The sequence below is a fragment of the Ceratotherium simum genome, chromosome 32, assembly GCF_057802395.1.
Source record: "Ceratotherium simum simum isolate JZ-2026a chromosome 32, ASM5780239v1, whole genome shotgun sequence".
NCBI lineage: Eukaryota > Metazoa > Chordata > Mammalia > Perissodactyla > Rhinocerotidae > Ceratotherium > Ceratotherium simum.
The window spans coordinates 14,094,991-14,107,241 of record NC_141931.1 but is presented as its reverse complement, the minus strand read 5'-3'; the positions used below and the strand labels follow the sequence as shown (position 1 = coordinate 14,107,241).

Genomic DNA, 12,251 nt, shown 5'->3' with positions numbered 1-12,251 from the left:
CCATTTGTAAAGGTATCTCCCTCTCTGTATTGGGAAGAGGGGGATGACCTCATTTCTAGAAACTTATCAGTGTGAAAGGTGAGGCCTTAAATCTGCATAATAACCCTACTTTTGTTTACTGTGCTTTAGTGGTAATCTCCTGTAACTGACTCCCCCCAACCCCAACATCCTCCTTTGTCTTTAGCTGAAGATAGTATTTTAAGACTAGAATCTCTGCTATTGTGTTGAGAAAGGCAGTGTCCCTGGTTTCTCCCATGTATACATGTTATTAAACTTGGTATTATTTTCTCCTGCTAACCTGTCTTGTTAATTATTTGGCCAGCCATAAGAACCTTAAGGGAAAGCTTAATTCAAACCAATTAAAAGTTGACTTCATTACAGTCAATATAGCCACAAGAGGAAAAGTCAATCATAAATATGAGAGCAAACAAAAAAATGATCATAACTTCTTGTTTCTTGTCCCTGGAACCAAATCTGCGATATTTCACAAAAGCTACCGGTCCTTCAAACAGATATAAGTATTTATACTTTTACAAGTAGCATTGCATACAATATTCTTGCTTCTAACTTCCAATCGTGCAATTTTCTTTACTTGTATAAACTTGGGCTGGGTTACCAATGGGTTTTAGTTAAATCTCTGTATAATGCCTCCCTTGATTCCTGACCTCCTAATAAGTTAAAATGTCATTTGACTATTACACTTATTAACCAAAAAAACAACAGGTTTTAAACCTACCTCCAGCCGGCCCCGTGGCTTAGTGGTTAAGTGCGCACGCTCTGCTGCTGGCGGCCTGGGTTCGGATCCCGGGTGCATACCGACGCACTGCTTGTCTGACCATGCTGAGGCCACGTCCCACATACAGCAACTAGAAGGATGTGCAACTATGACATACAACTATCTACTGGGGCTTTGGGGGAAAAATAAATAAATAAAATTATTTTAAACCTACCTCCAAAAATCCATTGAAATTATAACGATGTGGCACAATTATTAATGCCAGTCACATCTGGGGACTCCACAAATACATATGTAAGATTTCCAGTTTTTCTTCCACATTCAGTATGTGCTCACTGAATGTATGTCCCAAAAGGTATAATAAAATCTGGAAGAAAATTCAGATCCTTTTTAAGTTTTAAATTTATATAATAAACTGGAAATTGAGACATTTTTTAAAAAGCTAGTCCTTATTAGACTTTCTCTGTGGCATAGGAATATTCCTTTTCTATTGTCACACCTCTGCCCTCCTTTCTCTTCACGTCTGCCCAGGCCAAAACTGCCAGCACAGGACACAGGAAATCTATATTCTGAGCCACATAATTCAACTGAGCTGGAAAACTTAAAAACATAATTACTATTGTACGTTATCTTTGTTTCTATAAATGACTATGGCTCAAAACCACAAATAAAAAGAGGCTTGAAAGGGCAAATTAAGGACTGGAAATAGGATCTAGAAGGAAATTCTTTTTTTTTTTTTTAGTTAAGATTGTTCAGTTTGAAAATAGGAAAAAATAAAAAACTGAACGTAGAAGTTTCTTTCCCTGGAAAGGCAACAGGTGGTGTCATCTCCCTTCACTAAAGAAAGTGGCTTATCATAGTAGCTTACAATTACAAAATGTATGTTACTTATCTCAAAATTACCCTATGACACATATAGATCATTTCCCATTTAGTCCTGTTATAGACTGAAACATGTCCCCCCAAAATGCATATGTTGAAGCCCTAACCCCTGATATGACTGTATTTAGAGATGGGGCCTGTAAGAAAGTAATTAAGGTCAAATGAGGTCATAAGGGTGGGGCCCTGATCCTACTCAACTAATGTCCTGACAAGAAGAGGAAGAGAGGCCAGAGATCTCTTTCTCTCATGCACATGCATGGAGGAAGGGCCATGTGAGGACACAGCAAGAAAGCAGCCATCTGCAAACCAGGAAGAGAGCTCTCACCAGAAACCAACCCTACTGGACCTTGATTTGGGACTTCCAGCCTCTAGAACTATGAGAAAATAAATTTCTGTCATTTAAGCCACACAGCCTGTGGTGTATTGTTATGGCAGCCTGAGCAGACTAATGCAAGCCCTATTATTTTCAGATACTTAGACACCAAGAAGAATTCCCTGGCTATGACATTTTAAAACAGGGGCAGTCCTTGCATTTCTAATATAATGAAATTCTTAGTTGCCACATTAGAAAGCAAACAGTCCTACTTTACAGAGAGAATGCTGCTATAATCTTTTGATAAAACTATAGAAATCACTGAATAAGCCAAAACAAGAGAAAGTGAAAAATAGGTGTTTATCAAGCAGCACAAAAGAAATGACAAATTCAAAGCAATTTTAAAAGCTAAGAACTCTCTTGCAAAGCGAAGTTTCAAGAGGAAGAATGTGCAAAATCAGTCAATATTTTGCATATTATTGCCTCACTCATTTACTCAACACACATTTACAGAGCATCTGCTATATGTTGAGCACTATTCTAGGCATTAGCAATTTTGTGTTGAAAAGATAGATTAGTTCTCTACTCTACTGTGGCGCATATACTAGGAAAGATTTTACCTGCCTAGCCTGAGAAGTGGATGGAAAGGCAGACTCTTCTGAAAAAGAAAAAAAAAATTTTTTTGGGAAATAACACCCTTAAAAGAATTCAGTCATTTACTGAATAAATATTTATAGGTAACTACTCTGTGCTGGAGAATGGTGGAATGGAAGAAAGATCTGGGAGTTTTAAGGAAGAAAGTCAGTGTGATATCTACACAGATCTTAAAAGAGATGGTTAATTAAAATAAATCTAGAAAGATTAGAACACCATGTAATATTCTCCATTATAAGATGAAATTCACACAAGGCTAGAGAGATTCACTCCTCAAAGTATCAAAATAGTGTGTTTATCAGGGGCCCTCCTGGATAAGCCATCCCAGAGCCGGCAGCCTTGGGCAGAGTGAGGAGCCATGGAAAGATGATTTGTTGTCACAAAGAGTCAACTCATTTATTTATCAAATTTGGCTCCGTGCTAGGCCCTGGGGCTACAGAGAAAAAAACACAGCCCGAATCTTCACAGAGTTCAGTGTAGAAGGAAGAAAACTCATAATGCAGCCATAGAACCAGACTGCCAGGTGGTGAGAGGGAGAGTGAGGCCAGGGAAGAGGAGGCAGCCTTTGGGCAGAGGATGGGCAGGGAGAGGGTGCAAAGGGCCTTCCAGGCATAAGTCTGATGTAGATAGGGTTCAAGGTCCAAGAGGACACTAGGCTTGAGATCTCAGCTGGCAGTATCCAGGGACAGCCTCACATTCCTTGCTAAACATTTTGCATTTTATTCCAAAGGTAATGGGGAGCCACTGACAGATTTTAAGGAAGAGAGTGACATGATCAGAGGTGCATTTTAGGAACCTTGCACAAAAGCATGAGAACAGCTTGGGAGAGAGGAAGGGCAACGCTGTGGCAGGGAAGAAGAGTTACAAGATTATTCCCACAATCCAAACAAGGGAGGGCGGGCCGAAATTAATGACGTGACAAGAAAGGCAAAGCACAGAGCACCATGATATGCATTCTTGGAGATACAAAAAACACAGCGAAAAGGACATGGATGATCTTCATCTTTATGATGTTAGTTAGAGAGTAAAAACACATACCACGTGAAACGCTAATTAAAACCAAAATGTGGACTGCGATGTGTGAAGCGAGTGGTACAGATAACAGTGCCATGGTACAAAGCACTATCATGATTCAGAGATGAGAAAGATGGCTATAGCTGGGGTCTGAGCGTGTGTCTAGGATAAGGAGGTGGGGATGTCATTTACAGACGGTGTGAAATTGTTCCAAATGAGAGGAATGACTCATGCAAAAGCCCAGAACAGAGTAAGTAGCCAGGCCTAACAGAAATGGAAGAACAGTGTTGAAGGGCAGTGAAAGATAAGATGAAAAATAATTTAGGGGCAGGTTGTGGAGGGTTCCTTAGAGTCAGAACTAAGGAGCTTAGATTAGACTTTATCCGACTCAAAGCGGAGGGCCAAGGAAAGATTTTTAGTGGGTCATAATTAGGGTCTTGATGAAAGAGATATGTTAGAAGGACTCATCTAGTGACAGTGTTTAAGATAGAATGGAAGAAGCAGAAAGAGCCTGGAAGGAGATAAGGCCAATGAGGAGGCTCCTGCAATAACCCAGGCAGGATAAAGGTCTGAACACAGAGGGATTGAAAAAAAAGGAACGGGAAGAAGAGATTTCACAAAAGAGGATCTTCAGAAATTATTTTCTGGATCCTTCATCTCTGTTTCCAACAAGAAGTCATATGTGTTAATTCTTTTATTGGGGGGGGGGGGGCCTTCCCAAACCTCCTCTTTAGACAATACCATTGTACAACCACAACTCTTGTACCTGCCATGCACAAGTAATTACTAGTCTGGGATGTATTTGTTTCTTTAAGTGACTGTGGCTAAAAAATTGAGGATAAAAGAAGAGATCAACCTTTGAAGTTCTTCTCCTAGGTGGAAAAATAAAGCAAAACCAGGTGGAAGGGAAACCACAGATTTGGAAACAAGAAAGGACCGAGAGGTGATTTTCCGTACATCTTTCTCATGAAAGTATAAGTATTCCTTACAGAAATACTTTCCCTGAGGAGAGGTTGTTCAGAGGATCTAATTAGACCAGGTATGTCAAAGTGTTTCAAAAGGAATAAAACATTCATACATGTGTTAGGTATTAGAAGGAAAATGCACGTTATTGCTCTATCACTTTCTGTGGCATATTTAATCTTTGCTTTCAAGATAATGCTACTGACCCACTATTACCTGGGAATGCAATGGAGTTGCAGATTGAGAAAAGTCAGCGATAAGGGTACGGTCCATTAAAGTAACATAAATTCACTCTGTGAAAATACTAGCCTTCAAGGGCTTAAAATCTAAACCATTGACCTCATAACTAATCATCTATGTTAATCAACCAAGTTATGAACTACAGCAAAATACCATCCCATTCTCCTTTCAAACTACTTAGCGTACTAGACTTTACTATGCAAAATCAGAAGCTTTCATGTAAATTTTTCATTAGTTATCAAACAGTTATGCTTCTTGTATACAGAACAAAATTAACAATCTATTTCAACACGAAATGACCTTCTAACTTTTACCTTTCTCGCCTTTTTAAAAAAAAGAAAACCCTTTTTTATGTTTGCTGAATACAAAAAGAAAGAAAAATCCTATGTCAGTTGTTCGGGTTCATATAAGACCTAATTGCCTTATACTCTATAATTTTGCCACCAGTTTACAATTAGCATGCATTTCTCATGCATGAGTTGACCCAATTACATAACAAATTTTGCCTTTGGGGATTTCTCTTGACTGCTTGTCTTCTGTCCACCATACAACTCAATTTCACACCGTCAGCAGCCTGAACATGGCCACAGTCAGTCTCTGTCAAAATGATTTATTTAAATTACAGAGACCAGATCCCTAGATAATCATCCCTACCCTCATCCTCACCCTTACACACAACCTAACTTTGAATCAAATCTTTTAATAGTCCATAGACACTGCTATTCAATTCTTAGGCCATGTTTACCTCCAATAATCTAATATTTTTGAAGCTAACTCACAAAATCTCAGGGAACTAAATCAGCAGTCTCCACGTGAGCTTATTAATGGGCATATAATTTATTTTGCATTCTAAGAAGTCAATGAAAAATTATGTAGCTGTTTCAAAAAACTAGAAATAATTACATTTCAGTATCAAATTACAGAGAGACTTTTTTCTACAATGTTAAAAAAGGGCTTCAATCTTAGCTTTTCTTGTAAAGCAAGTAAGTGTTTCTTATGAATGAGTATGCTAAGTTGAAAATGGTAGTAAAAAAGGGTATTTGGGAAACAACCAAAATTATAGATACTGACAGGGTAAGGGAAAGAAGATAGAACAGGCGAAAATACTCTTGTCTGTATTGTCGGTGGGCCAGTGATCTAAGGAAAGGGGGTTCTAAAGATTCCTATTGAAGCCAACACACAGGCGCACATGTATACATGTACACACACACACACACACACCAATTATTTCCTCTGTGAGTCAAGAACAGGTACAATCTTGACAAATCCCATAATGGTACACTTACTACTTCAGTCTGTAAAATACAAGATTCTGTCATCTGGAGGGTTTTTCCCTTCTCTTTCATATAATAGTTCTCCACCACCTGAAACAAATTAGAAAATAAACATCTAGATTTTATCTACAGCACAAAGATTGGAAACGTTTCTCCGGGTTGAACTTTACCATTTTATTTCACAATTTATCCATAGACTGTCTCAGCCAATCGAAAGTGCAGCTTATATTAGCGTGTAAACAGACAGAATGAAACACACCAACAATCTTCTCAAGGCTGGGCTGAGTCCCTTAGATGTCTGGTGGTGCTTCTGCTCTGCTATCCTGCTGCAGGTACCTTGAATGCACTACTTATAAAACTTGAAGGTGGCAACCACCTGAATTAGAAACAGCCTTTACAATTACCCATACAAGATAGAGCTATAAGGACAACAGAAAAAAGCATTTTGAAAATTTTCAAAGACACAATATTCTTCAACTCACGTTTGTACACTGTCAAATATCACTGAGTAAAGAAAATGTACTAGTAAAGGAAATGTACTAGGACATTTCTGCCATTTCTGATTTTATGCCCTAGAATTTGGCGGGGGGAGGCAATTAGACATCTTCTTGAATTTCATGGAAAAACATTTTCTTTATTTTAGAAACCAGTTGTTTCTTTCCAACCATTCAGTAAATTCTGAAATCCTGCCTCTTTTCTTATTCTTTCTGCAGCTATATTAAGTGAGTAATATAGCAGAATAATTTTAAATTGCAGCATTTAATAAATCTCCCAGGTTCAATATATTATCATTATAGACCTCAAAAGAAAGAAGTCAAGGCCAAACTCACTCCCGCCCTTTTCACTACATACAATTTCAGATTTACAGTGTGTTCTATCCCACATCTCAGTAACATATGCAAACTGAGTATTTCCAAATGATTTCAAATTCTGGACATATGAACATGAGAATAGCTGAAAAAATTTCATAACACTGACACAGACACAAGCAATCAAAAATGCCCATTCATCCATAACATATGACCCAAAACACCTAGGAGTTGTCATTAAATGCACTGTTTTATGTCTTTATACTTTCTTTAGTCCAAAAGAGATTAAAAGAAGCTAGAAAGGTCCACACAGTATTCAAAGACAAAATAAAGCAAAAACAAATAAGAAAATGAAGCAAATGGAAAAATAAAGATTGCAAAGACCCTGACTTAGTTAATCCACCTACATCAACCTGCATTAAACTTGAGGTCAAATCTCATATCCCTTACAATTTTCAGAATGAATCCGCTCCATTTCAGCATCTCCAGCAAAAGATTCTGGTGTCTCTCCAATCTGGACACTTCTTCATCTTCTTCCTCTCAAAACAGACACAATCCAGCCCATTGTCAAAAATATCTGTCTGGATTTGGCCGATGTATTTCAGTGGGTTTATCTGAAAGTAATGTGGAAAACCGGACTAGCCAAAGTACCACCTTTCAGATTAACCCAAGTTTCTTATAGAAAAAATATCCTTGAGTAATATGGAAAACTCTGTGAGGTCATGGAAAAAGTTTATAAAGTTGCAGCCTTATAAATAAATAATAGATTCACTAGACCTCAGAATATTTAATAACTTCCTCTCTTCACGAGTAAATCCCTAACAGTAATATTATGAAATCTATATTTTTTTTACTGCTATCCAAACATTAATACGCCTCATCACGGCTAAAAGAACTACTTGTAAGACTGTTATGGTTGCTAACATCAAGACAATTGCAAAACAAATTTTTTAAAGATGTTATCTAAATTATATGCTTTCAAAAATCAGCATTGTCTAAATTATAGGCTTTATCTAAATAGTATCTTGTATATACTGCTATGTACATGATAAATATAGATTTATACGTACCTGTGCTATAAAGAGTTTTTGCATAATTAGGAACGGATCTGCAAACAGCCTCTGGTATTGAATAAAATGTATATTCCTGCTAATGATAAAAGTTGGTGAAACGATCAGTTCTTTTCTTATTAAATATGAATATTAACTTAATTTGAATATAAATTAAAAGGCTTACCTTTGAATAAACTGCAATCCTTATGTTAGCTGTCATGTGGATGTCTTAAATAGAAATGTTTAGTTCTTCTTGAAATAAATTCCTGAGATAGTTGAAGATTTATGATATAACTTTGTTTTGTGCAGCATTATTTTTATTAAAAAAAAAAAGTTCTCCAAAAATAATCGAAAGAAAGAAACGTTACTAAATGTAGCTGCAGGTGGAATATATCTCTAACTTGCATTTTTAAAAGCAAAAATAGGTTTTTGACTGAAGGAAAGAATGAAGACGAAGAAAGATGAGGGGCATAATCTTCAGTATCATGATTGGTGGGTTCTTGTAGAAAAACTAAGGGACAAAGCCATAAATCCTTAAAATTCAACTCTTTCTCTTCAAAGAAAAAGAAGTCCTTACTAACATAAAATGTCCTTTTAAAGAGCCGATAATGGATAAACCTAAGGGAATATGCCAAAACAAGTGTTTACTCTGCCTCCTCTCACTCTAAATAATTGTTTAAATGTCAAATAATTCTGGTTTCGAACTTTTGACACATAAAATTTTTTCTCAATTATATACTACAATTTATCTGCAAATTGTCATTATATATATATGCATAACAATGATGGCCAAATAACAGTGAGTTTAAAACCATCTGCTAATTAAACATTTCCTGGAAATTAAGGTTAATCACTTATAACATCTAGAAATACAAATTTTAGTGACTGTACAAGGGACACAAAAAATATACTTCTCAATGAAAAATGGTATGAATCTTGCATATTTGCTTATACTTTTATATCATGTATACAGTTGGTGATTTTCATTCATACTTCCTCCTGGATACCTAACGCTAAATTAATTTTTTTCTGAAAAAAACACATTTTGACACACTTCATACAATAGTTTGAAAGAATAATTACAGGCATGAATTACAAAAATGAAGAAGATCTGTTCATCCACCTTTAATAAGTACTGAATTAACACTTTTTGGTCCCTAATATGTTTCGAACTTTTCAGTTCCTAATATGTTGTGAACTTCCGCTAGTCGCAATTTTCTTTTTCAAGAGAAATATATTACTGAATAAGACACAGCTTTCCAAAGCAAACCAACTTCATATGTAGATGTTTATTTCAAAAATTAGACATAATACATCATTTTAACAAATATCTAATTTAAAGTATGAAATCTTATATACACATAATTAGCAAATATGAGATTTCTCAAGATACTTAACCTTATATGTATATTTTACGTCCTTATCCACAGCAAAATCAACTGTCAGGTTTTAAAATTTAACTATATAAGTCCTGTTTGGGAAAAATTCAAAAGCTGAGAACCATTCACAATGGAATAAGATGCTAAATTATAATAACTCCTTTTCATGGCAATGGGTATATTTCTGAATACACATTTAATGTATTTAATTAAATTGATTTATTTAGTAAGTGTATTTTGAAAATCAATTTAATTAAATAAATGTGTGTTCAGAAATATTGCTATTCAAGTGTGAGGCTCTAGATAACTGTGATGAAATCAAAGGGAAAGAACTTAACAGATGAACTTGGCCTATTTTATCAGTCCACTGAGTACCACTTGCACACCACAGTCACCCAGTCTCACTCTCTCACCCAGAAACACGAGTTGGGGCTATCACATCACTGAACAAAAGGTCACCTACGTTACTGATTTGTTCCTGAGTCCTCTTCAGCCTCTGTAGTTCAGGAGTGTCCGTAACAAAGCTGAAGCCCCTCCCTTTGCTTTCTTCAAAATCTCTTTTGTACTTGACCTAACAGAAGAAGGGGGGAAACGAAAGAAAGAAAGAAGTAAACAGAGGAATGGCAAATCCCACTCAGGACAGGCCAGAGCCAAAGAAGCTGCTAAAATTGAAAGCAGTGCCTCCAGACACACCTCCACCAGCAGGCGGCAGAGGGACAGGCAGCGGGGCACAGCCAGGCCGCCCGGTCTGTATCCCGGCAACTCCACTCACTGTGCAACCTCAGGCAAGTTACTGAACCATTCTGTGCCTGGTGGTCTCAACCATAAAATAGTGATAACAACAATAATATTTAAATAAGCCTATTTAATAGGTTATAAGAATAGGATCAAATGTCTTATTACACATACCTGGCCAAGGAGCCAAGCAAGCGCTCCACAATAGTTATGATTATTATCATCATTAACAGTTACACAGCGTCGGAAAAGAAAGCTAAATCTTCCGCTCCCGTGTCCATCTTGTCAGTGACAGAGCATCTTCTTGAGCCTGGACCACACTATGGAGGCGGGCGACTCACAAAGTCATCAACAGCTAGCCCTGTCCTTATGAAGATTTCATTCTATGTCATAAGGCAAAGCATGCGGATATGATTACACAATGCTGTACAGCCAAATGTCCAGTCTCTGGATGCTTACAGAAATAGTTATAAAATGGGCCACACCTAGAGATTAAAAGGATTCAAGTGCATGCCCTTGGCATACTGTGTGCTGAGGTACCTACGATTTCTTTGGTATTTAAATACACTTCTTTTCTAATCACAACCCAATGAGCTGAATTTTACAATTTCCTCAGGGGACTGGAAGAGCCAATGTGTAATCTCACTAGAGCCCCATCTCCTGTTATTAGCATAAGGACAATAACTGTCAGGCCAGCGGAATATTCTGCTTGTTAATGACTGAGACGGTTACATCACTTTGACTGTTCTTATTTCTTGAAAAGCCCAAATATCAAGAAATATGAAAACATATTTTTGAGAAGCCATGTAATCCCCATTTTACATTCATAATTATCAGCCTCAAATTAATACAAATTAATAACTAACATATGGGTAGCTAATAAAAATATGATTCTAGAAGTGTAACTTTCTGTACAAATTTGAAAAGTTCACTTAGTTGATCATGGAATGACTGTTTTTGTTGACTCAGGTCTCTATTTAAATACTCAATTTTCTCAAGCATTATTGTCCTTGAGGCTACTAGAAGACTTCCTTTTATCAGAAGAGCTTGAAAGAAAAAATAAAATCTCAGATGACAACATATAGAAAGATCTAGACACTCTCATCGCTTTTAGCTTAAGAATATCTCATTTTATCTCCATATTTTCACTTAAATTTATAAAAGTACGAAAACCGTTATTTTAACCATTTACATAAACAAAAGGTGAAATAAACTGCATTATTTTTCTTCCACAGAAAATGCTGAATGAGATTAATCTTCCAACCCTCGATCTCCCAGCATGTGTGAAGATACACACACCAGAACATTCTCAGTGTTTTATGCCTAACTAAGCAGCAAAGCCATTTAGCTTTGCTTGAAATAAGCACCAGAGTGCAGAGGAAAAAAATAATAAATGTAAGCAAGATGACAAAGTATAACTGTAACAGGCATGAAGAAGTAAGAAGAAAAATCGATCAGCCAAGTTCTAACATCACTAACACCAGTTTCAGAGAAGGCACAATCACATATTCTTTCTGCGATTAGTTTGGGGTTTTTTTAATGGCAATTTTCAAAGAAAGAAGTGAAAAGAAAAACCATTAAATTCCAGAATCATAGGTTTTGAGTTGATTACCATTCAACGGTCCTTTCCACCTTCACAAGCCGCCTCAATTGATTTGGGCTTGCCTAGTTAAGTGACTGGTTTTGAAGAGTATACAATCATCTCCATAAACGGTTTGTAGAGTTTTAGAAGATGTTTAATCCTTTTTAATGGTGTGATCCACAACCAAGCTTCATATACTCTCAGCACCAACCCATCCAGCATATCTTTACCACATAATGGGAGCCAGTGAGCCATTAGTCCCTCTCTTTTCTAAACTCCCATTTACTTACATCCTATCTCTCTACTTAGGTCTCATTTTAAATGTTATATGTGATGACTTGCCACTCATGCACAGTCTGCTTCTGAGAAGCAAGTGGACATAAAAAGAGATCAGAGGACAGAGGGAAGTAAGAAGATTCCTCTCTCCAATCTCACACGTCCCCCTTGCCCTCACAACATGACCAGAACACTGCACCCTTGGACCCAGGAATTGATCTGGGGGTGGGGACACATAATCCAGTGTGTCCATGAGCCCTAGATCTGGGGCTTTGACAAGAAGAAGCCCCTTTTGTTTAGGAAAGAGGTACTCTTTCTCCGTGGTCTGGCTAGTTTCATAGG

At 36.9% G+C, this 12,251-nt stretch overlaps 1 protein-coding gene across 6 annotated transcripts in view; it reads right to left on the bottom strand.

Moving 5' to 3' along the window:
- Positions 1-12,251, bottom strand: part of NEBL (nebulette) — a 337,317-nt gene that overhangs the window by 151,226 nt on the left and 173,840 nt on the right. For 2 of the 6 annotated variants that reach the window (XM_087420765.1, XM_087420770.1), the window contains exons 1-4: positions 7,336-7,448; positions 6,089-6,166; positions 951-1,103; positions 737-866 (exon numbers count right to left, since the gene is read on the bottom strand). Coding sequence is in view for 2 of the 6 variants with exons in the window: in XM_087420771.1 (XP_087276897.1) it covers positions 9,780-9,887 (108 nt within the window). In the remaining 4 variants the exon portion in view is untranslated. Of the gene's footprint in view, positions 1-736; positions 867-950; positions 1,104-6,088; positions 7,449-9,779; positions 9,888-12,251 lie in introns of those variants that run through there. The other 4 variants (XM_087420771.1, XM_004425309.3, XM_087420766.1 and 1 more) reach the window with 3 other exon arrangements.